General features: G+C 51.5%; 1 protein-coding gene across 1 annotated transcript; it reads left to right on the plus strand.

Annotated features, from left to right (window-relative positions):
- Positions 1–1,239: 1,239 nt before the first annotated feature.
- On the plus strand, positions 1,240–17,985 carry LOC123346617 (E3 ubiquitin-protein ligase TRIM11-like). The gene is made up of 7 exons (XM_044984094.1): positions 1,240–1,862; positions 6,855–6,950; positions 8,728–8,958; positions 10,604–10,626; positions 14,038–14,099; positions 15,169–15,201; positions 17,238–17,985. Exons 1-7 carry the CDS (start codon positions 1,446–1,448, stop codon positions 17,759–17,761), a joined length of 1,386 nt encoding a protein of 461 aa, XP_044840029.1. The 5' UTR covers positions 1,240–1,445; the 3' UTR covers positions 17,762–17,985.
- The last annotated feature ends 6,270 nt before the right edge of the window (positions 17,986–24,255 follow it).

The following is a 24,255-nucleotide window of genomic DNA, read 5'->3' on the forward strand; positions in this document are numbered from 1 at the left end:
AAATATCTTAGCATTACACACGTGCAAATACCAAACAAATATAAAAGCCTATATTGTTTTTCCTATACTCACACGTTAGAAACCGAAGACTAACAAGTCTGGAAATAAAAGGATTTCCTCAGAACCTTAAGCCACCCAGCCAGGAGAGAAAGAGAGACGAAAAGAAAAAAAAACACAGGACAAAAGGTTTCCCTCCACCCAGAGTCAAAACATTCTGCCTCCTGATTGGTCCTCTTTACAGGTTTCACTTTACAGGTGAAATGTTAACCCTTCACAATCTGTTTATGACACCCCCTCACAGTGAAAACTACTTGATTTCATATGTCACTGGAAGCAGGGGCGGCTCTAGGAATTCTGCCGCCCCAAGCAGGGCGCCGCGCCGCGGGGCGCGCTCTGGCGGTTGCCGGTCTCGCGGCTCCGGGGGACCTCTTGCAGACGTGCCTGCGGAGGGTCCGCTGGTCCCACGGCTCCGGTGGACCTCCCGCAGGCACGTCTACGGATGCTCCACCGGAGCCGCGGGACCAGCGGACCCTCCGCAGGCATTTCTGCGGGAGGTCCACCGGAGCCGCCTGCCGCCGCCCCAAGCGTACGCTTGGCGCGCTGGGGTCTGGAGCAGGCCCTGACTGGAAGCAACACAGATCCACCAGGCCTTTTTGTCACTTGGAACAGCTTTGCCGATCAGGACTTTGCAGAAGTTAGATGGAGGCTAAGAAGCCCAGCGGTGTCTCATGCAAAGCCCTTGGCACAAGATATCAACATGTTTTCATGCTGCAGTTGGCGAGAATGAGGCAGTGACTCCGACCCCCATTGTTCCAGCCCCGTTTTCCCTCTTCCTGAGTCGCAGACCATGTGTCTATCCCCTGCTGACCTGTGGGAACCTGCCTAGGAAGACGATATTTAGAGATTATTGTATCAACCACAGAGGGCGAACACTGAGCAGAAAAACAGATGGTCACTGCCCCAGTCACTGGGTTGAGGGGGAGGGGCAGGACTCTAGGATCCCCCTTCCAAAGGCTGGAATACCACTGGGAGCCCACAGCACTTTGTAAATGTTCCCAGCACCACCTGCTGCAGAGAGCTGTGCCCTGAGCTAGGCTGTAGGTCCCTCTGCAGTCCCACAACACAGTGACACAGCGATGGCGGGAGAAATGCTGTATGGAGCTGGGTGTGGGTGTGGCAGGGGCTGTTTTTCAATCCGCTGTTCTGCAGAGGGGCCAGGCTGCACCATTGCAGGGACCTACAGCGGCAGGTGCTACCTCTCCACAGTCTGTCCTGGTGCCTCCTCCAGGGGCTAACTCAGACCAGAAGCAGTTTCCAGCCTCCCAAGAGTAACATGAAGCAACGTACACGTAGGAAACGCCTGTTGCTGTGCAAAGTTCAGAATCAGCCCATTTCTGAGAACAGGAAAGTGAAACTAAATTCCTCCCTTCTCTGCAGAAGCAGCCATGGCTGCTGCGAATCCAGCACAACAGCTGCTAGGTGAACTGACTTGTTCAGTGTGTCGAGATTATTTTAAAGACCCAGTGTCTCTAGATTGTGGGCACCATTTCTGCCAAGCCTGCATCACTCAGTGCTGGGAGGGATCGACTACAAACTTCCGCTGTCCCGAGTGCAGAGAAACCTTTTCCCAGAGAAACTTCAAAGCAAACAGACAGCTGAGGAATATTGTAGAAGCTTCCAGAAAACTGACACTGGAGTTAACAAAAGAACCAGAAGTTGGGACAGTGTGTGGCAAACACCAGAGGGCTTTAGACGTCTTCTGCCAAGAGGATCAAACACCCATTTGTCTGGTTTGCCACCTGTCCCGAGATCACAGAGATCACACGGTGGTTCCCATAGAGGAGGCTGCTGAGGATTACAAGGTAAGAAATCACGGGACGGTGTAAGGGCTGGAATGGGGAGGAACAGCATTTTAATTAAAAAATGATGGCAAAAACGGCGGATACCGTTGGACACCCTTACGAACAATCCTTTAGCAATGAGACTTATAACACAGTGCTATTAACCTGGTCTTGCTAAAAAACATTTTTAACACCGATAAGGTCCCAGAAAAGTCAGTTCTGAATTGCCCAGGGGCTGAAATTTATACCTATAGCACAATATTAGTACAGTGAAACTGCTGCTGACCTGGGACACAGATTCTGCTAGAAATGAAAAAACATCTTGTGTGCATGTGTGTTGTACTCAAAGTACTATACAGGATCTTTTCAGGGGGATTAAGGCAAAACGCCCCATTTATTAGTAATACAGGTATCAATTAATACTCTATGATATGCATATGAGATATATCACAGTCATGCATTCACACACACAGACACAAACACACTCTGTCTTGCTGTTGTTACCAACTAGTTGCTCCCCTTAACTGCACTGGCAAGGTGAGTTAGATGGGGGAGGGGTGGAGCCGGGCTTCTGCCGATCCGATGGTGACAAGACGAGACCCGGGGTCCTCCTGCAAGACACCTCACATTTATAGCAGCTTCCCTCTTATGCAAATCTAGACCAGATTCAAAATCTGGGTCTGTGTCCATTGGTCTGTGTCCGTTGGTCTTTGTGCTGCTTTTCTCTGGGTGTTGTCCCAGTGCTGCTCACAGAGGGTGTTTTCTAAAGAAGGTGCTTGCTTCTAATCCCTGAGGCTGTCAATATGTCTGCTCTTCTTTGTTGGGCCCACTTGACAAGTTGTATTGTCCTTTGCTCTGGCTCCCATTCCCTCTGCAACTGTTGTCGCTGTCTGGAGGTGGGTGTCTTCCAAGAATCACTCATTCACACCTCATTCAGTCAATAGGGCAATTGATTACAGAGTGGGGGGAGATCTTATTCTACTTCTAGCAAAAAGGCTTTTACTTTAACTATACTATCCTTAGGGGCTATAACATTTGATACAAAGTTTTCTACCAATTTTCTATATAGGGATCTAATACAAAGTTGTACGAAAATAGAGAGGCACAATGCCAAGTCATATGAAATACAAAATAACATCATGCAAGATGCAATGTCATAAAGATACTTAATACAGAAAGATACTTAATACAAAATAACACAATGCAACATCATAAAGTTTTATAGAGATAGTTAATACAGAGATTTCTCTACATGTGTTGTGCACTTGTCATGAATCAGCGCAGCCACAGGAACTGCTGGATCTTCCTGAAAAAAGGCACATGAAGAGGGAGAGGAAAAGTCTCCTAGCTGAAATGTCGAATACAAACAAGTGTAGTTGGCTTCAATATTGTCACCTCTTAAAAAATACCAGTAACGTCTGGAAGGTCCCAACTTGCAGAGATTTCAGGGACCCAGCAGTACTGACACACAAACCCTTCCAGGGGACAGTGAAGGTCATACACATCACTCATCATTGGGACTGATTCTGTTTTTCATACATTATTTTTTATTTCTTGTGTATTTTTTAGAAGAGTCGCTCTCATATGTGCAGCTGAGACATTAGAGTCTGTTATTTTTCACTGGTAATTTTTAGATGGGCCTAAATGTTTCTGCTCCACAACTCTTGACAGTACAGATGGCAGTGTATGACCATGAGATCTCAAGGGATATTTTCTCATATTCCTGTAGGGCACACATGGGTCAGGTGTTTCATCTTGTCCCAAATAATGAACAATCACTTTGTCCATATTTACATCAAGAACTTCATATCCGTATCTGTGACACAAAACCTCATCTGTATTGATCAGACTCTGGAAATACCTCTTCCTTACCAGAGGCTCCCCACCTTGGGAAAAGACGTCTTCCTCTGTGGATCCATTTATATGGATCACACCTCCAGTCATCTTTTTTGTCCTTTTGCCCTTCATAACTGTATGCGAGCAGCTGGCCATTTTTTGGCTTAGAAGCTGGAAGACTCAATATTTTCTCTTTTATACGATTTCTTAAAATGTCCACTGCTGCTTGCAGGGAAAATAGTCCCAATTTATACATATAAATTAAACTACAAATACTGGAGAAAAAAAGACTAAACAATCTATTTTATTGTATTTGGGCACCTGTGAATTTTAGGTTTTGTTAGAACTTCGGCAAAGCTTTGCGCAAATCAGATTAGAGTTGCGGGTGAGACACACCACCGGCTGGACAATTGTCGAGATGCAACCAATGAGAGAGTAGGGTGATTAAAGTAGAATAATGTATTGAATTTAAACAACACACATTCCCAGCTCAGTGATTGACAACAAGGATAGGGACCTAGGAGGTTAGTGGCCTATTCTGAGCCTAGCTATGTGCCATGCAACTGTACACACCCGGGATTCCACACCCTCTAAGCAGCTCTGTGCATCCTTGACACTGACTGAGAGCTGTGGGCCAGGGGGAAGGTCAAGGTTCCAAACCGCAGAGGAGCAGAGGTGAGAACGGGGTGAAAACAGGTGTCCCCACAGGTACATGCGTTCTGAAGCAGCAAGCAAGCGAGTATTCGCCCCCGTGGAATAGCTACGCTGTCCCTGGCCCCATTTCTGTGCCAGCATCTGAGCTGGTCTGGGAGTGAGCACTGGAAGTGCTCCGTGAGGGAACAGTGAGATCAGAGGAAGGAAATGGACTTGCAGGGGCAGAGCGACAAGGTGGGGGAGGGAATATCTTTGATTGGACCAACTTCTGTTGGTGAGACAAGCTTTTGGGCGTACACAGAGGTACACAGAGAGAGGCAGCAAATCAGCTGCAAAGCAAAAGGGCACAAGAGAGACTCAGACTGTTTAACCAGAGCCAGGCAGCAGGAGATAAACGACTCATTGTCATCCTGTGGGTCCCTTGGGAACAGAGGGTTTATCAATAATTAACCCGTCATTGCACAGAGCAGGCAGTGAAAGGCTGGTTTGGCTGGTGGTTTCAGCAGGACTGTGCTGCTCTCACCTGTGTAACACGCAGCGTTTTTGTCCCGTTTCACTGTGGTACCAAGTGTTCTGGGTGGTTTAGTAATAAAGGGAATTATCCCCCGAAAACCTGGGGTAAAGGTCGGTTCAGACGAGTTTCTCATTAGCCTTGTATCAGTATCACCTGTATGTGCTGCATGTAAAACTTCGGTCCCCCGAGCCACTTCAGAGCCGACTGTTCAATCTCCTCCTTGGTTTGAAAAGGGTTCTGGGCTGGAATGGGTTAACAAAAGTGTGCTGCTAATCAGTTCTTAATCCTAAACTACTGTCCTCAAGGGAATGAGATATTTGTATAAATTTTGTCCCTTTGCCACTTCGGAACTGTGTATTCCTGGTTCCTATTAGCGTTCAAAACTGGTTCTGGGCTGGAAGAGGTTAATGGCAGTGCACTAGTAATGGGTTCTCAGTGGTACAATATTGTCCACAAGGCAATGTGCTCTGGTTACACATCTCATCCTCTGGGCCACTTCGGAACCATGTGCCCCAGGTCCTTCTTGGTGTTTAAAAACTGGCTCTGAATCAGTTCTCAGTGGTAAAATATCGTCCCCAAGGTCTTTTGGGGTTTATTTATTTATTTACTGGTGTTTAAAATATGGTTTTGAGCCACAATGAGTTAGTGACAATGTTACCCCTGGGGGAATTCTGCACCAAAACATTTAAAATTCTGTGCACAATATTTTAAAATTCTGCAAATTTTATTTGTCAAAATAACACTAAACAATCACACCAGTTTCAATTATTTTTGTAATTTATTTCAAAATACCTGTCAGCAAGTCTGTCTGTAACAATACAGACACACACACAATTTCCCCTGGGTAGAGAGTTAAAGAAACCTGGACAACAGCCCAGTTCTCTACCTCCTCCCTGCCAGAGCCCAGCCGGGGGGCCAGACACTCACACCCCGTCTTCCCCAGAGCCCAGCTGCGAGGTTCCCCCCGGCGCAGCGCAGATACTCACAGCCAGTCTCCCCCAGAGCCCAGGGACCCAGAAGGAGAAACAGCCTCATGCTGGGTCCCGGCTTGCGCGGAGTTTCCTGCTTGCTGCTGCCCCCTTCCTGCCCTCAGGGTGGGCTGGCAACCATGGCAGCTGCTGGGGACACTCCCGTTCCCTCCCCCTGGGATTGTCTCTGTTTGAGATCTGGGCTCTGCCAAGTCCAGCAGCCCGTAGTGGTGGCCAACATCTCGGCAGCCCATTTCTGTGGAGGGGGGAAAGGAAATTTTTGGTGCCCAACATTAATTTCCGCAAAATCCTGCACTGCGCAGCGGCACTGAATTCCCCCAGGAGCACAATGTGTTATGAGTCTGTTCTCATCACTAAAATATTCTTCTTAACTGTCTGTAAAAGTCCCTGCTGGTTTTTGCAACAATTTTATTGACTAAAATGTTGGTCTGGGCCTTTCTGGCTCGTTCCAGCTTTTACACCATCCCTATATTTCTAGGCACGCACACTGCAGTGCTGCCTCCCGCTAGGCATCCAGACGCCTATTTCCCACCTAAGCCCTAGAGCGATTCACAGTCTGGAGGAAGACAGGTGTTCGGCTGCCTAGGTAGAGTGTGGGGCCCAACCTGGTAGGTGGCCTCTGAACACACCTGCCACTTCAGGCCCCACAAGCTGGTACACACAGAGGCAGCCTCCCTCCTGACTTTTAGCCCAGGGGTTAAGGTGCCCACCTGGGAAGAAGGAAACAATGGGTCAAGTCCCAACTCCACCTGATGAGGAGAAGAGATTCAAACAGGGATCTGCCATCTCTCCGGGAGTGCCCTACCCATGGGTAGTGTGATGGAGAAGCTATTGCACTGGGGATAAAGAGTCATTTGGGCCAGAGAGAGACAGACCGCAAGCGTGAGACTGACTGTACAGTCATGGGGTTAGAGCACTCACCCATTTTATTATGTATTTGATATTCTTGCAAATATAAATAAATGGGGGGAAAATCCTCCAAAAACAACCAAAACTAAACCAGTTTTTCATTTCTTTTAGGACCAAATTCGGAGCCGTTTGGAGAGTTTGAAGAAAAACAGAGAAGAGATTCTGTCATTTAAACTGAGTGGGGAAAATAAAAGCCAGGAACTGCTGGTAGGTGCCGTTATTACTCAGATGCAGATGTGCACAGGGACATTATCAATCCACAGCTTAGTCTGAGTGTCATCAGAGGAATAGTGAGTAACACGTTCTCACCCATGAAAGATGATCACTTCTTCCTTCTCATTGTAAAGAAAAACTGTTCTGCTTTAATTGAGAGTCAGCAGGAAAGTGTAGCATTAAAGAGAGAGTTTTAATCATCCAAATATTTTCACTGCTAATTTGAGTGTAATTTGTTAATTAACAGTAGTTTCTCCTTTAGTCTTTCAACTAAAGCTGGTTGAAAATTTTCAACCAAAAAAGCTTCCAGCAGATAAAAGGGGTTTAGTAGAAAACAACTTTTTTCATGGGGAAAAAGTCACTTGCAACAAAATTTTAATTTTTTGACAGAAAATTTCAAAATTAAACAAACAATTTTGTATCATTTCAAACTGAAATTTCATTTGGACTTTAAAAAGCTGAACATTTTTAAAACTTTCATGTTTGTTTTTTATTTCTTTCTTTCTCTTTTTAGTCCTTTTTTCTCCTGAGCGCACTAAAATGAATAATTTCCAGGGTTTTTTTCCCCCTAGTTTTTCCATTTTCTTTTTGCCACTTTTTCAAAACTGGGAGCTCTTTTGAAGAGGTACAGAGAGGACGTACTAAAAAGAAAAACGGGGGGAAATGAACATTATTTTTTTCCATTTTGGGAAAAGGGAGAAAGAAAAATGTGACATTTTTCAATAAGTTATTTCGACATATTTTCAAACAAATCAAAAGAAGTTCCATTTTCAAAACTGAGACAGTTTTGAAATTGAAATTTGAGATTTCAATTATTTTTGCAGATTTTCCAACCTCCCAGTTTTTTGGCCAGCTGCACTTTGAACAGAGAGACCCGCAGCTGGCCAATTAGTGCAGCTGCTCTGGGAATCTGCTGCCCCAGAGGAGGAGGGTCACTTAGTGCCTAAGACAAAGCACAAGAACGTCATTGGAGAGACTCCGGGTCAGTTCAGTGAGCTTTGGAGCAGGCCCGGAATGGTATCGCTGCCAGACGTTGCCATGGAGACGATCTGGGTCCAGATCTGGTCTGATTTCCTGGCTCCTAGGGTATCCGGGGCCAGAGAGTGCTCCAGAAACACCATGAATTGGGGGGCTTCTGTCCAGTTCACATGCGCACGTTTCTAAGTGCCCTGCAAACTCAGATTTGCACATGTAAAAAGGGGTCTTCCTGGCAGCCCAATTTGTGCTCAAGGCCCTGTGTGGCTTAAAATCCAAGATTTATGGTGGGCCAAATGTTATGTATCCAAAACTGGGGTTTCAGAACTCATGAGAGCAAATGATGGAGCTCAAGTTTTAGTACTTTCTTTTTTTAAATGCCCTTTATGTCTCTATGTATTTTGTGAACAGCTTGTGTTCCCCAGTTCAAGTCTAGTGCTTCTTAGTTTGGGTTCTGTGCTTTCCTCTACTAAAATAATCCTTGCCAGTCAGTTCTGAATCCCACACCTGCTGTGCCTCCTGTTATTGGAAGGATCTGGTTTTCTAGAAGCCACTGATCACAGATTATCCGAATCATGCAAGAAAAATTCATATTCTAAACACCAGTTAGGACTCTTGAAAATCTATTGGAAAATCTTCTGTCTACTGAGCATAGAATATGTTCTGCATAAAATGTCAGAAGTTAGATTCTGTGGGGTTGCAATGACATGCTGCCACGTGCATAAAATGTCCCATGGCTCACTCCGTAGTCTTGTCCTTGAGCTGTGATTTTCCTGTTCATATCTTGTCATTTCAGAAACAACTAGAAACTGAGAAGCAGAAGATTGTGTCTGAATTTCAGCAACTGCGCCAGTTTCTGGAGGAACAAGAGCGACTCCGGCTGGCCCAGCTGGAAGAGCTGAATAAAGAAATTGAAAAGGGGAGGGCTGAGTATGTTGCCAAACTATCTGAGGAACTCTCCTCTTTCAGTTCCCTGATCAGTGAGATGGAGCAGAAGTGCCAGCAGCCAGCCAGTGAATTCCTGCAGGTGAGACGGTGTTAGAAACAGCCCAGAACCTTTCACAGGGCAGAAAGTCTCCTAAACCTTCACTTTTGGAGTGTAGGAGTGAAAGGTCAGAACATACAGTATTGCTACAATATACATTATTGTTCCTTAAGGGCTTGATAAAATGCCCATTAAAGTCAATGGAAATGTACTTCTTCAGTACAATGAGCATTGGATCAAGTCCTAAATGAAAAGAAATTCTTCTTTTGAATTCTAGTGGGAGAAAACGCCTCCAAAAATGGTAAACTCCAAACTCTGTTCTCCCTGTCTCCTAATGCAAGACCAAAGGAACATTGAATAAAATTAGAAGGTGACAAATTCAAAACTGATGGAATGAACGCTTTTTCACACATCAAGTAATTAGACTGTGGAACTGATTGCCACTGGATATCCTTGAGACCAAGCATTTAGCAAAACTCAAAAAGTGATCAGATATTTCTATGGATGACAAGAATATACAGAGTGATATTAAACCTCATGCTTCATTGCTTCAGCCAGTCGCTAACTATTAGAGAGAAGGATGAGAATGTGGGAGGCAGATTATCTTACATCTTCCTCTGAAGCATCTGGCACTGTCCACCTTTGGAGACAGAATACTGATTAGATGGACGTCCGGTCTGAGCCAGTCTGGCATTTCCTGTGTTCCGAACGCTAACACCAAAAGATTAAAGGAGGAACCAGTCTTTAATTATGGAAATAACTACAATTGAAGCTAAGATTCAATTTAAAGCCAGATTTTGCCACTTTTCCTAGATATCAGAAAAAGGGAAAATATTGGCTTTAAAATTGACACGAGGTCTGAGGCTGTGATGATTTTCTCTGCCAGAACTGAAGTTAGACAGGGAAGCTGTTCGTTACTTATGGTAGCCTGGACGTGTAAGTAGTCGTTAGAATTCCAAAAGCGTTCTGATGATTTTATTTTTCAAAAAATGCCTCTAACTAGCCAAAAAAAGGAAAAAAAGGCAAGAAATAGAATGTAGCATCCTGGACGTCTCTACCTGATATCTAGGGTCAGATTCTCTGTTGCAACCAGTATCTGCTGTGGGCAGCATTCTTCACTCCTCGGGTTTCCTGCATTGAACCTGGGGTGTAGGACAGTGATTGGCCCTGTGTTACTCTGTACCCCACACCCACTGCTCTCACCCAGCCCCACCTTCCTGTGGATGTCAAGAAGCCCACAGGACAGGCCCTCAGAGTGTTTGTGGGCGAGTGGGGAGAGAGTTTACAGCATGGAGGCAGCACAGCATGGGGGCATCCCTCCCTCTGGCCCCACTGGAGTCTGCAGGAGGGGATCTTCCCCACACCTGTGAGCGTTAGGAAGATCCTTGTTCAACACATCGCAAGACTGTGCCCTCTGGTTCCATGTGCCGGGTGGTTATCCAAATGTCACTAAACAAAGAGCCTGTGTGCCTCCGTATACAAACTTCCTGGGGCCCAGCTCCTGCAGTCAGAGCACTTCTCTGAAAGAGCAAAGGCAGCACATTGAATGGTTTTGTTTGTGTTAATAAATAACCAATAATTTTTCTTTGAACCTAAAACTGTGAAGACCAAGTGAGTCCCCTCCAGAGCAGGAGGGATCCTTAGTGTGAGAGCAGGGACTGAATTTCCTTTTCTCTCTCCCCTCTAGGACATCAAAGGCACCGTGAGCAGGTAGGTGGCTCCTTCTCACTCTCCCTTTCACTTCCCAGGGCAGGGAAGGGATTTTGGACATGAGACCTGGCTCCCCACGGCCCAGCAGAGCAGAGTGTGGGGCTGGTTCCCAATCTCCCTCCGTTACATCTAATCTCGGGGCTGTTGTCATTGTGACCAGACTCCAGAATAGAGCAGCCTGAGAAAAGAGTGATTGGCCCACAGACAGGGGTGTTATTTGTAGTGTGGCTGGTGGAACAGAGACCTCAGGAGAGCGGGGATGGAGAATGAGTTTTTCATTTCTAGGTCATAGACTCCAAACCCCACCTAGGTCGGTAGGGATGGAAAGTCAGGGCCATCTGATGATTATTCAATGAGCTGTTTGTTAATAGTTTCTAATTGTGCAGTGAGCTCTAGCCGTGTGCTGGGCGTGGCAGGAGATACGATGGAAGAGACGTTCCCTGCTCTGAGGAGTTTATAACGTGCTGTTATCAGTAGCGCTATGGCAGCGCCTGGAGGCTCAAGGCAAAACCAGGGCCCAACGTGCCGGGTGCTGCACAGACAGAGACAGTCCCTGCCCCAGGGAGGTTACAGTCTAAATAGACACAAGAGACACAGGGCGGAGGGAGGAAGGATTAAAATCAATTGAAGGGAACATTCAATGGAGACAAAGTGCTGCACGTTGGGAGGAAAAATCAAACCTACAACTAGGAAATGGGGAATCACTGGGTCGGCAGCAGGACTGCGGGAAAAGCTCTGGGGGTGGCAGTGGGTCACACAGTGAAGGAGGCGGCAGGGTGATGCTCTTGTGAAAAAGGCAGATGTCACTGTGGGATGCTGTCCCAGGTTGCTGTATTCACCGCAGGGGCTGCCCCCTCCTGGCTGCTCTGGGGATTAGCTCTTCCAGGGCCAACCCCTCCCCTGGTGTCTCTCCCCCGTTGTCTCTCTCACTCTGCAGCCTCGTCTCTCCCCCCAGGAGCTGCAGCTTCCTCTGCGTGACTCAGCCCCCAGCCAGGTCACTGAATGGTTCCCCTGCTGGGGGGCAGAGTCTCGCTGGCCCCACTGCCCAGGCAATGCCGCTCCAGCCGGGGCTGGGTGGGGAGCTCGAGCCGCCCACTGCTCCAGGCTCCAGCCCAGGGACCCTGCCACATGCAGGCACCGTCTGCTCCCTCCCTGGGCTGCTCCCCACTCCCCTCCCACAGGCCTTCATCTCCCCCCTGCTCTCTGACGGGGGTTAGACCAGGTGACCCTGGCAGCCCCCTCTGGCCCTGTGAGTCTAACACTCCCTCCCCCAGGGCCCGGCTCCCAGCAGCCTGTTCTCTGCCTGGGTCCCTCCTGCCCTGTCGAGTGCACAGGGGGGCTGCAGACTCCTCACTGCAGCCATTTCTGCTGCCACCTGCCTGGCTTTGCACTAGCCCAGCCCCCACCTGCTCAGCTGAGCTTCATCGTCCAGCCAGGGGTCACTGCTCTGGCCTGAACCCCCCGTGTGTGGCCTGTCTCCCCAATCTCCTCGTTCTCTGCTTCCTTCACCCTTTCTGGGGGCTGATGTGGGGTGAGCACCCAGCACAGGTGTGTTAACAGGAGTGTCAGGGTCAGACACAGGAGGACGTTGTTCCCCCCTTCTTGCCACGGGGAGGCCTCAGCTGGAATCCTGTGTCCAGTTCTGGGCACCGCCCTGTGAGAAGGAGGTGGAGAAATTGGAGAGAGTTGAGAGCAGAGCAACAGAAGTGACCCGAGGTTTAGACTGGACGAGCTGTGAGGAAGGTTGCAATAAATGGGTGTGTTCAGTCTAGAGAAGAGGAGACTGAGGCAGGGCCTGATAACAGTCTCCAGATCTGTCTGAGGCTGTTCTGCAGCGAGCGGTGACCAGTTGTTCTTCACGTCCCCTGAGGGCAGAACAAGGAGGAATCGGTTTAATTGGCCACAAGGGAGATTTACATCAGCGCGACAGGGTCCCGGGGTGCAGCCTGGACTGTGGCACTGCTGAGCCCTCCAGATCCCCAGCCTGGGCTGCCTCTCGCCCCGTGATGCTGATGTCGAGCTACAGGCCTGACAGGCCCTGCGCTGACACGACACCTACGGGCAGGGACCCGCCCGGTCGTGTTACATGGCTCATCCCCCAGCCATTGACGAACCAGCAATAGAAGGCGCCAGCCAGTTCCCCCCAGCTCCAGCCCTGCCCCCCAGAACTGCACCGACTCCCACTGCTCCCGGCTCCCTGGGCAGTGCCGGTTCATTCAGTCGTTTGCCGTCCCCCAGTGTGGGGTGGACACACACTGGCCTTGTAAGCTGAGAACCCCGGAGCTAGTGGACTGACCATCGTATGTATCCAAAGAGCTAGATAAGAACATAAATTATCTTTGAAATGGGTTAGTGGGTCTCACTCCAGGTCCTGGTACGATGGGCATCTACATCACCACAAGGATTGTCCCTAATTATCTCCCTTCAGTGGTGTACAGGATATAAGCCAGGGGATCCTGCTTCCCACACTCACAGTACAAGACCGAGGGGACGTTCAGTGCAGCAGAAAGGCAACTAGTGTAAAGCTGAGAAAAGGAAACGCCTTTTTTTTTTTTAAACACAATCATTAACCCGTGGAACTCACTGCCACATGGTGTTACCGAGTTTCATAAATGCATAAAGTTGAAGGTCAGAAAGGACCATGAGGTCATCACATTTCACCTCCTGTCTATCACCGCACAGGCACTGACTTTCTCATTCCCCCGGGGGTGTTCGACCCCCGCTCTGCCCTGGGCCCTGCTCCCGCTCCGCCCTTTCCCCCAAGACCCCACCCTGCCTCATCCTGTCCTGTCCAGCCTCTTGCCACCCTTCCTCCACCCTCCCCCCTCCTCAGCACCTCCTGCCCGTTGCTGACCAGCTGATCCCCGGTGGGCGGGAGGCACTGGGGGGTTGGGGGAAGAGCTGATCTGTGGGGCTGCTGGTGGGTGCTGAGCACCCACTTTTTTTTTCTGGAGTCGGTGCCTCTGTATCACAGGTCCTTAAATTTCACCCAGTTATTCCTGTGTGAATTTGACTAAATCCTAATGTGCGACTAAAGCACCTTCCAGAAAGCCGGTCAGCCTAGATTTACCGACATCAACAGACAGTAACACCTGAGGCTTCCTAGAAGTGGGGGGAGCCACCGTTGCCCAAACCATGGCCCCACCCCTCCTCCGCTTCTTCCCCCAAGACCCCACACCCTCCTCACTCCTCTCTGCCTCCTTCCCCCATCACTCACCTTTCAGGCAGGTACCAAGGCAGAGAGCAGAGCTCGCCCACTTTTAGAAGTGATGGAGCCACGGCCCCCGTGTTCTGGCGCCCGTCCAGAGATGGAGAATCCACCACTTCCCTGGGCAGTTTCTGCCAATGGTTAATGCACCCGCACTGCTAACAATGTCTGTCTGATTCCCATGGGCATTTCTCTGCCTTCAGCTTCCAGCCATTGCTCCTTGTTCTGCCTTTGTTTGCTAACCTGAGGATCCCTTTAGTACCAAGTCTGTTCTCCCCATGACGGTGTTTATACCCCACACTCAAGCGCCAGGGATCTCTCAGGACAAGGCATTTTCACCAGCCCTCACATCAGATTTGTGGGTCTTCTCTGCACCGGCTCCACTTTTTCAACGTCCATTTTAAAATGTCCTCTCCTGGACTTGACACCTCCTCATCTGTGATTGGGAGTGGAGCACATCCACCCTGATCGAATTGGCCCTGTCAACACTGTTTCTCCACTTGTGAGGTAACTCCCTTCTCTTCATGTGCCAGTGTATTTATGCCCACAGCAGCTGTAACTTTCACTCCATGCGTCTGAAGAAGTGGGGTTTTTACCCAGGAAAGCTTATGCTCAAATAAATCTGTTAGTCTTTAAGGTGCCACCGGACTCCTTGTCATTTTAAAATGGCGACCCCAGAACTGGATGCAGTTTTCCAGTATCGGTCTCACCAGAATGAAGGGGAAGCTTGTAGTGTCCAAGCTGGGATTGGACCTGTTCCTGGGGCAACAGAGAATTTAACCTCCAGGGTCTGCTGAGCTACAGCCATTCACTAGAGTAAAAGTGTCTGTGTGTTGGTCTGTCTGTGAATGATGTGTTGGTTTCAGAGGAATTAAACACCTGTGACTGGCCCGTGTCCGCTGACTCTGGCTCACGAGGTTCGGGCTCGGGCTGGAGCCTGGGCTCTGTGACTCTCTCCCATCACAGGGTCCCACAGCCCAGGCCTCTGCCCAAGCCCCAGCATCTACACTGCAATTAAACAGCCCCATTGCCCGAGCCCTGCGAGCCCAAGTCAGCTGTCATGGGCCAGCCACAGGTGTGTAATTGCTGGTAAAACATCTCTGGGTCTGTCATATAACCTTAGGTCATGTCCTTAGTTTTTAATGTTTGGGGTTATTTTTTAGTGAGCTGTTGAATGGTTTGTCCTGGTCTGAATTGCACTTAACCTCCTTCACTAGAACTTCATAAAGTTTGTTTTCTTTTCATTTTGCTTTTGTGTTAGAACATTAACAATGTGAATCTATCCCTAATCACGACAACCTGACATTTCGTCTTTCACCCATTTCTTCCTCTAGACTCACTGTCGTCTAGACTGCGGTTGGAGAAAGGTAAATTTCTGGGATCAAAGGGGGAGTGAAAACTTTCCTATGAATTATGGTGGCTCCTTGGCAGCACCATAGTTCAGGTTTTGTTTCAATTTTGCATTTGACAGGAGTTGAGCAACATATTACTGGTGGCTGCCCAGATCGTTCCTAAAAACAGAAAAGTCGATTCTTTTCTCTCTTAGAATTTAGAATTAAGCCTCACTCATGATCTCGCGCTAGAACTCTCAGCTGTAGCTCACAAAAAATCCCGACATTTGAGAGCTCTAAAAATGAGGCTGAATTTTACTTAGAAATCCTGACAGCTGCCCTGGGGGCGGCCGGGGCTCCTGCTGTCACCACCCCAGTGCGGCTGCTCCCCTGCCAGCCTGGGAAGTGGGAGGGGGGCCCCCACTGTAGCCCCCAGGCCTAGGCAGGGTGAAGAGCCCCAGGAGGAGCAGAGGTGGGGCCGTGAGGCTTTATTATGGCCTGGGGGCTGCAGGGAGCCTGAAGTGATTGGGGGGCTGATGGGCTGGGGGGGCTGTATTGCTGGTGGGTTCTGAGCAGAGAGGGTGAGTGCTGGGAGGGTGAACTGAGGGCGGTGGGGGAGGGGTGCTGAACTGATGGTGGGGATGATGGGGCTGGGGGACTGAATTGTGGGGTGGTTGGATGGGGACAGAACTGATGGGGGTGGGGGACAGGATTAATTGCTGGGCAGGAGATGGGCAGATGTGGGGTGAGAGCTCCTGCAGCAGGAGCCAAAATCCCCTTCTCCAGGACAGGTGGGAGAGTGGGCAGCACTGACTGTCACATGCGCAGCCCTGGGGAGGGGCCAGGGGGGTTCAAACATCAGGAGACTGAGCTAAAACCCACAACAGGATCCTTTAAAATGTCCTGATTGTTGGGCCAGTCTCATGAGATTTGATCCCTTGACGTCGGCAATACTGTACTAGCCATTGCGTAGCCGTGGGGCCAGCAGTGCGGGGGTTGGAAAGTCCCCTATAGACCAGCACAAGCCGAGCAGCCATTCAGTGAGTGTGCGGTGTCCTCACCCACCCGCAGCTACACACAGTCATGGGGGGCCGGTGGGGTCTCTATGAAAGCAGGTTTCTAGTGCTCAGCTGGCTGATCGCTAGGCGGGAGGGGGCTCTGCAAGGAGACGGGCTGTGACGAGTTGCATCATTGGACGGGGGACGTTGGAGTCCCTGTGATCTGCTGGGAGCCTCCTGTGCTGCCAGGGTCTCTGATCACGTCTGTGGGGAGAGGTGGGGGCAGGTGGGGAAAGGTTCCAGGGCCTGACTGTCAGGCCCGTTCGTGCTGCTCTGTCAGAGCAAAGGGGCCTTGATGTGCCTGGAAACAGTCCCCAGAAAATAGCTCCGGTGCAAGGGAGCCCCCCCCCCCGTCCGTGTGAAGTTGGCACAGGGGCTCCACAGCAACTCTGCCCCCAGCCGTTATTGTAGCAGTGGGCTGGGGCCAGGCTGGGGGCAGGGCCGGCCCTAGGGGGGTGCGGGGCGGAAGTGACGGATTCGTCTCTTCTGGAACCGACCGCGCCAGCCAATAGCACCAGCCCGCGGGGCCCCCCAAAGCGCAGGGCCCGGCGCGGTCGCCCCGATTCGCCCTCCCCAGGGGCGGCTCTGCTGGGGGCACAGACAGGAGGCATCACACTCTGGCTGCTCTCTGCTTCGCAGCCCTGAGGCCCCTGGAGCGAGGGGCCAGGCAGACTGAAGGAAGGACAAAGGTGGTTTAAACCAGCTCCCTCTGACCCCCCCTCGTCTCCCCCCCAGCACAAGGATGGAATCACTGAGACTCAGACTCGGGGTCTGGGGCCTGGCTCAGCCGAGCTGATCCTTTCGCTCTGTCCCTGAACTGGCTCTGTCAGGGTGTGAATCCCCCCGGCCCATGGCTGAGATCTCAGCGCTGCTCCCCACGCAGAGCTGGGTAAATCCGGGAGGGGGGAGGTTGCCTGGTTCACTCCCCAGCTGGGGCAGGTTCTGTCACTGACACAATCAGACCCTGCCCCAGGGCTGAGCTCTGCCCCTCACGCTCTGATTCTCTCTCTGCAGCGAACGTGACTCTGGATCCAGACACGGCCCATCCCGAGCTCACCGTGTCTGCGGATCGGAGAAGTGTGAGATGGGGAGACACACGGCAGCACCTGCGCAACAACCCTGAGAGATTTGACACTGCGCCCTGTGTGCTGGGCTGTGAGGGATTCACCTCCGGCCGACACTACTGGGAGGTGGAGGCGGAGGCGGGGGTGGGGTGGGGAGTCTGTGCTGTGGGGGTGGCCAGAGAGTCTGTGAGCAGGAAGGGACGGATCAGCCCTAACCCTGAGCAGGGGATCTGGGCTCACACGTCCCCTGTGCAGCGCATCCGCTTCCTCCGCTTCCCCCCGAGCCGGGCGCCCCGCAGGATCCGGGTGTATCTGGACTATGAACAGGGGCAGGTGGCGATTTTCGATGCTGGTACCGGGGACCCGATCGGCACTTTCCCGCCGGCCTCTTTCGCCGGGGAGAGAATCCGCCCGTTCTTCCAGGCTGGTGTCTGGGCTCTTGGTCGTTCTAGTTGTAGTGTGCGGCTCCTCTAGCCCCCCTCTATGGCCGGGGGTGAAGGGGGGGTGACGCTCTACCCGTAGCTCTATGGCTGTGGAGGTCTGTGTGTGGCGCTCTAGGATCGGACTCTATGCTCCTGGGAGGCCAACTCTGTGTGCAGTGGGGGGGTCCCACCAAGGAAGGAGGGAGCCCCCCTGTGGGAAGGACCCTGCCAAGGGCCAGAAGAGACCCCTCAACTGGGGGAGGGGCTGGCTGAAGAGGCTGGGGGGAGCAGGGGCGAGCAGGGGGATCCTGTCTGAAGAAGCTGTGGGGCTGGGGGAGGGGAGAGCGGGGGGGGGCCTGTCTGAAGGGGCTGGGGGAGGGGAGAGCGGGGGGGCCTGGCTGAAGTGGCTGGGGGGAGGGGAGAGCAGGGGCGGAGCCTGGCTGAAGAGGGGGCTGGAGGGGACAGCCCAGAGGGCAAACCAGGCGCCAGGCGGGAGAGGTTCCCAGGAGACCAGGGGCAGGTGTCGCAGGGGAAGCAGAGCTGGGCAGGGAGGACCCAGCTGCACAGACAACGTCCTGCCCCTTGGCTTGGGGCGCACAGAGGCTGGGGACCCGTCGGGCCCCCCAGGGTTCCCCCAATCAGAGCCCAGGACTGGAGTCCTCTGCTCCCCTTCAGCGGCTCTTCCAGCTGCGTTAGCAGGACACTGGGTGGGGGGTTCGGACTGACGAGCTCCTAAGCGCCCTGGGGCAGCGTTTGAGTCTCGCCGACTGTTGAGAACAGGCCACTTCCACCTTAATTGAATTGGCTCGTTAGCACTGAGCCCCCACTCGGTCCGGCAGCTCCCCTCTGTTCACGTGCTGTGTGTTTATACCTCCCCCCTGTATGTTCCACTCCCTGCAGCCGATGAAGGGGGTTTTAGCCCATGAAAGCTTCTGCCCAATAAACGTGTTGGTCTCTAAGGTGCCACAAGGACTCCGCGCTGTTTTTCCTGGGACACACTAACACGGCGACTGCTCTGAAACCCTCTGAGATCTGTGGTTCCTGACACAGACACAAGGGAGGATCAGACACAGGGGGTGGGGGTGCAGGCTCTGGGAGGGAATTTGGGGGCAGGAGGGGTTGGGAGTGCAGGCTCTGGGAGGGGGTATGTGGGGTGGGGGTGCAGGCTCTGGGAGGGGGTTGGGGAGTGGGAGTGCAAGCTATAGAAGGGGGGTTGGGGGCGGGAGGGGGTGTGAGTGCAGGCTCTGGGAGGGGGCCGGGGGGTGCGGCGCTTACCTGGGGCTCCAAGGCGGAGCGGGTCCGGGGGCTTCCGCGCGCTGCTGCCCCCAGGCACAGCCCTGCAGCTTCCCATTGGCCGCAGGGTTGCTCGGGGTGGGGGCAGCACACGGAGGCCCAGCCCCGCCCCGGAGCCGGCAGACCCTGTGCGGGGCAGCGCCCGGGGGCAGCGAGAGACCCGGCCCCAAAACTGCTGGCACCCCACGGGCCACATTGGGGAGGCTCGCAGGCCGGGAACTTGAGACCCCTGCAGTAGAACATGATACTGGGGGGAGATGGGGGGGGGACAAAGAGGGAATTCAGGGCCTCACACCTAATTAGTGAAGCCCTGCAGGCTGTATCCCAGTTCGGGGTGTCCCAGCCCCAGGCTAGGCTGGATGAGAGCAGGCTGTGGGGAGTGGTGGGGAGCAGGCTTTGCAGGGGATGCCAAGACTTCTGGCGAGTTGCTGGCGTTTTGGGGTATGGGCGGGGGTGGTGGTGGTTACGTGGTAGTGATCTGATGGATAAAGCTCAGCAAGCCACGGTTAACAGAAATCTGTGATCGTATTTTGCTTGGTGTCACTTTAAGAAGCTGCTTTCACGCTATTGACTCTGTCCTAGATCCTGATCCCACCAACAGCTCTGCCTGTGGAGGGCTCCCATGCACTGGCCTTTGCGGGATCGGGGCTTTGGTGAATGAATCCTGGAGCGGAAGCACATGGCTAGGCCTCGCTCCTGACATTGGCACGGTTACATCTCAAACCCGGTTTCCACAGGACGTGTTCCAGGCTTAAGTAAGAGAGAAAAGGATTCTTTGAACAACAGAAATCTTGTAGAGGTTTGTAGACAGCTGAAAACTGTGATCCTCGTGATTAAAAAAAAAAATTCCCGTGTTACTGTTGAGTCTGAACTTTTCATGAGTTTAAACTTAACCCAGACTTGATGTCTCTATCTGAAACTTTTAATCAAAGCTCTGACCTGCTAACTACTCATGACACCCCCCCTCCCAATAAGTAGCCATCTCCTCCTTTGTCTTTTCTAATTTACATTTTAACCTGTTTTATCCTGTAGAATCTTGATTGATTATGCATGACCATTATGATCTGTTAATCACTTTGTTTACTTCTGTGTATAAATATTGATGCTCACCCCTAATAAACTTGCCACACTTACTCCAAAGCTTTTAAGCTAAGGATGGTGTGAGCCCGTTGATCAACGAATTGTTGTCTGGTCTCTGACAGATTTCTGAGCCCTATACCAACTCCGCACGAACTCGGGTGCTGGAGAGGTGAGTAGGACTTGCTTTTTACCTAACAATTTGGGGGCTCGTCCGGGATTCCTTCTGGTCCGGTGCCTCTGTCCAGTGGTCAGACCACTCACATACGAATTGGCAGGCGCCATGGGAGATTTCTCCCAGCCAATTCAATATTGAGGGGTCGTGTACTGGACAGCAGGATAAACGCCAGTTGGAGGGCTCCTGTCAGACACCATGGGTCAAGGGACTAGCGTGCCTCTTGAGAGTCCACTGGGGATTGTAAATAAGTTATGGAATGAAGGGAAACTCCCAGTACAGACAGGAATGTCTAGGAGGAAGTTGTACACACTGTGTGTAAGGAATTGGACTGGGTATACCGCGGTATTGGCCGACCCGGAGATGAGGTGGCCTTCGTATGGCTCTTTCGAACAGGCTGCCTTAAGAGGAGTAAGGAGCCAGATCGAAAAAGACCATCCGGGACAGTTATGTTACTGGTTTTGTTGGGACACAGCAGCAGAGCTGTGGAAATCTTTAAAAATTATGGCAGTCAGGTATTCTTCCGAGAGTGAACCCCCTCCATGTTATTTCGATGAAGGGTGTAAACCACGGCGTGTTTTAACTCGTCAGTTGGTCCCCACTGCACCTGCCCCTATTCCTCCTCAAGGGGACTCTCTCCAGAGCGCAGAGGGGAATCTGCAGGACTCCAGATTGGAATCTCTGCAGAGGGATAAGGAGGAAATGGAGGGGCACACCTCGGGAGGAGTTTTGCATGGGAGAAAGGGAAAGTAGTAAAAAGAAAGAAAAAAGGAAGAATATAAGTTGATGGCTTTAGCTTTTTGCGGTGGTATTCGAGGCAGAAGCCATGGCCGTGGCAGGGGATTTCAGGGTGCTCGGGGAAGAGGGTCCTGGCAACCCCAGCCACCAGGAAATTGTTTTCAGTGCGGACAGCCCGGTCACTTTAAACGTGAATGCCCCTGGGGACGCCCAGAGGGTCCGGTCGCATCCGCAGATACTTACACCAGGGACGAATACACCCCTGCACCACCAGCCCAGCCCGTTCCTCAGGCCTGGATCAACTACGGGCAACAGCAGCAGCTGCAGCAAACTCAGCCTCCTCAATGACGGTACCCCGGGGGCGAAGGCAAACAATGTGATGGTCTTATTTCCTTAATGTCTTTAGCCGGCTCCTTCCTCACTTTCTCCCCTCCCAGCAAAGAGCCTCATCTAACCCTTTCAGTCCAGGGACTGCCTGTCTGTTTCCTCATTGATACTGGAGCTACTTTCTCTCTTTTAAATCATGCCCCCTCTCCCTGGCTATCCTCTGAGGTTAAAACTGCAACTGGGGTGGAAGGCAACCCACAGTCTCTGGGACTCACTTTGCCTCTAAATGTTATTTATGCTGATAAATGTTTTTCTCACCGTTTTCTTTTTTCCCCAGCTTGTCCGATCCCTTTGATGGGCCGGGATTTACTCTGTAAGCTTGAGGCTACTTTAACCTGCACTCCTGAAGGGGTAGGATTATTGATGACAGTGTTAGGAGATTCGGCCCCAGCTCAGGGTAATTGGGAACCCCCCCCCTCTCTCCCCTGACCTCACTGACTTGCCTTCAACCCTCTGGGGAATTTCTGACACTGATGTTGGCCTGCTCCTTTCGGCAGAGCCAGTAAGGATTCAAGTGAAGCCCTCCTTAGCCCCCCCCCCCGTCAGTCCCCCAATACCCCCTGTCGCTGGAAGCCCGGGAGGGCATCCGCCCCATTGTCGAGGGATTCATTGCACAAAAGCTAGTCCGCCCTCAGCGCACTCCCTGTAATACCCCTATACTGCCTGTCAAAAAGCCTCCTAAAAAGGACGGAGACCCTATTCGTTGGCGCTTTGTACAGGATCTACAGGTTATTAATCAGTATGTGGTCCCTCTTCATGCAGTAGTTCCTGATCCAGCTACTATCATCAGCCAAATCCCCTGGGATGCTGAGTGGTTCACTGTTATTGACTTAAAATCAGCCTTTTTCAGCATTCCTGTGCACCCAGACTCTCAATATCTCCTTGGTTTCACCTGGGAGGGACAAAGTTATGTCTGGCAACTACTTCCTCAAGGCTACAGAGACAGCCCCACGATTTTCAGCCAATGCCTCCACCACGACTTGGAAGGCTTCACCAGTCCACAGGGATCCACGTTAGTCCTATACGTAGATGACATCCTACTAGGTAACCGCGAAGAAGCCGCCTTCCGCATCGATGGTAAGGCACTTTTATTATACCTACACACCAGAGGCCACAAGGTAGACCCTAACAAGATTCAGTGGGTCTCACAGAAGGTCCGATATCTGGGCTTCCTGTTAACCCCAGAGGGGAGACAAATGGACCCAGTCCGCATAAAGACTATCCAAAACTGCCCTCTGCCAAACACCAAGAAACAACTTCGAGGTTTCTTAGGATTAATTGGCTTCTGTCGCCCTTGGTTGCCGTCCTGCGGGGAGTTGAGCAAACCGCTCCACCGACTCACTGCTAACCTTGCTCCTGACCCTTTGCAGTGGTCCCCAGACACGATCCAAGCCTTTCAGTTACTCAAGGACAGTGTGGCCTCCTCCATGTCTCTCCGCCCCCCCAATTACCGCAAACCCTTTCACCTTTTTGTCCACGAGAGGGGCGGAATTGCTAGTGGCGTCCTTACCCAGCTGAGCGGGCCCCACCATTTCCCGCTTGCTTTTTACTCCCAGCAGATCGATCCTGTCGCTCAGGGAACCCCATCCTGCACCCGGACTCTGGCAGCAGCTGCCCTGCTGATCACAAAGGCAAAGAGCCTGACCCTGGGTCATTTTACCACGGTCTGGACCTCTCATGCCTTGTCAGCCCTTCTGCGTAGGGGCACGACCCAAGTCTTTTCGTCCCATCGTCAGCAGCAGCTAGAGGCCGAACTCCTAGAAGACACTAACCTAATTTTTGAAAGGTGTGGGCCCCTTAATCCAGCTACCTTGCTTCCTGACCTGCCAGTCCTCCAGGATCAGCACGACTGTGTGGAAGTAGTTCATAGCATCTTACAGATAAGGAACAACCTGTTTGACGTGCCACTGGACAACCCTGATTGCATCCTCTTCTCGGACGGAAGCTCCTTCTATGTTAATGGCAAGCGTTTCACCGGTTATGCAGTCACCTCTGAATGGGACATTCAAGAGGCCGCCTCACTGCCAGGCAACTGGGGAGCCCAAGCCGCCGAACTCTACGCCCTGGCCCGAGCTTGCCAGTTGGCCGCTGGTAAGACCGTTACCATTTTTACTGATAGCAAGTATGCTTTTACCCCGTACCAGTACCCGCTGCTGAACTACAGTTGTGGGAGAGCCTCGGAGCCACTCTGGTCAAAGGGACCTGGCTTATGCCGGATGGCCGAGCCTGCCTCCCTCGCTCCACATACCCCGTGGCAGTTCGCTGGCACCATGATAAGGGGGGTCACTACGGCACGCACGCCCTTGTGGACACCATCGCTCGCTTTTGGTATGCTCCAGGCATTCAACCCTACTGCCTGTCAATAGTGAAAGCATGCAGCACATGTCAGCGTAATGGACCTGCTCCGCCTCTTAACAAAATTAAGGGTGGAAGACCTCCGCCTGCTGCCCCATTTCAACATCTTCAAATTGACTTTGCAGATATGCCAAAGGCTTTTGGGAAAAAGCACCTCCTTGTTTTGGTTTGCCCTCTGACTTCATGGGTCGAAGCTTTTCCTACTGCTAATTGTACTGCTGCCACAGTGGCGAAGATCCTCCTTAGAGACATTGTATCCCGTTTTGGCATCCCTCTCATACTTGATTCAGATCGCGGACCCCACTTTACTGGTAATGTCCTTGGCCGTTTAGAACAAGGACTGGGCATTTCACACTCCTTTCATACACCCTACCACCCCCAGTCTAGCGGGAAAGTTGAGCGTATGAATAGAGAGCTTAAGCTTACATTGGCTAAATACTGTCAGGAAACAGGGTTAAAGTGGCCTCAGGTACTTCCCTTGGTCCTGTTTCACCTTCGTACTCGCCCAACCCGTGTATTGG

The sequence above is a fragment of the Mauremys mutica genome, chromosome 12 (assembly GCF_020497125.1).
Source record: "Mauremys mutica isolate MM-2020 ecotype Southern chromosome 12, ASM2049712v1, whole genome shotgun sequence".
In the NCBI taxonomy this organism is placed as follows: Eukaryota; Metazoa; Chordata; order Testudines; family Geoemydidae; genus Mauremys; species Mauremys mutica.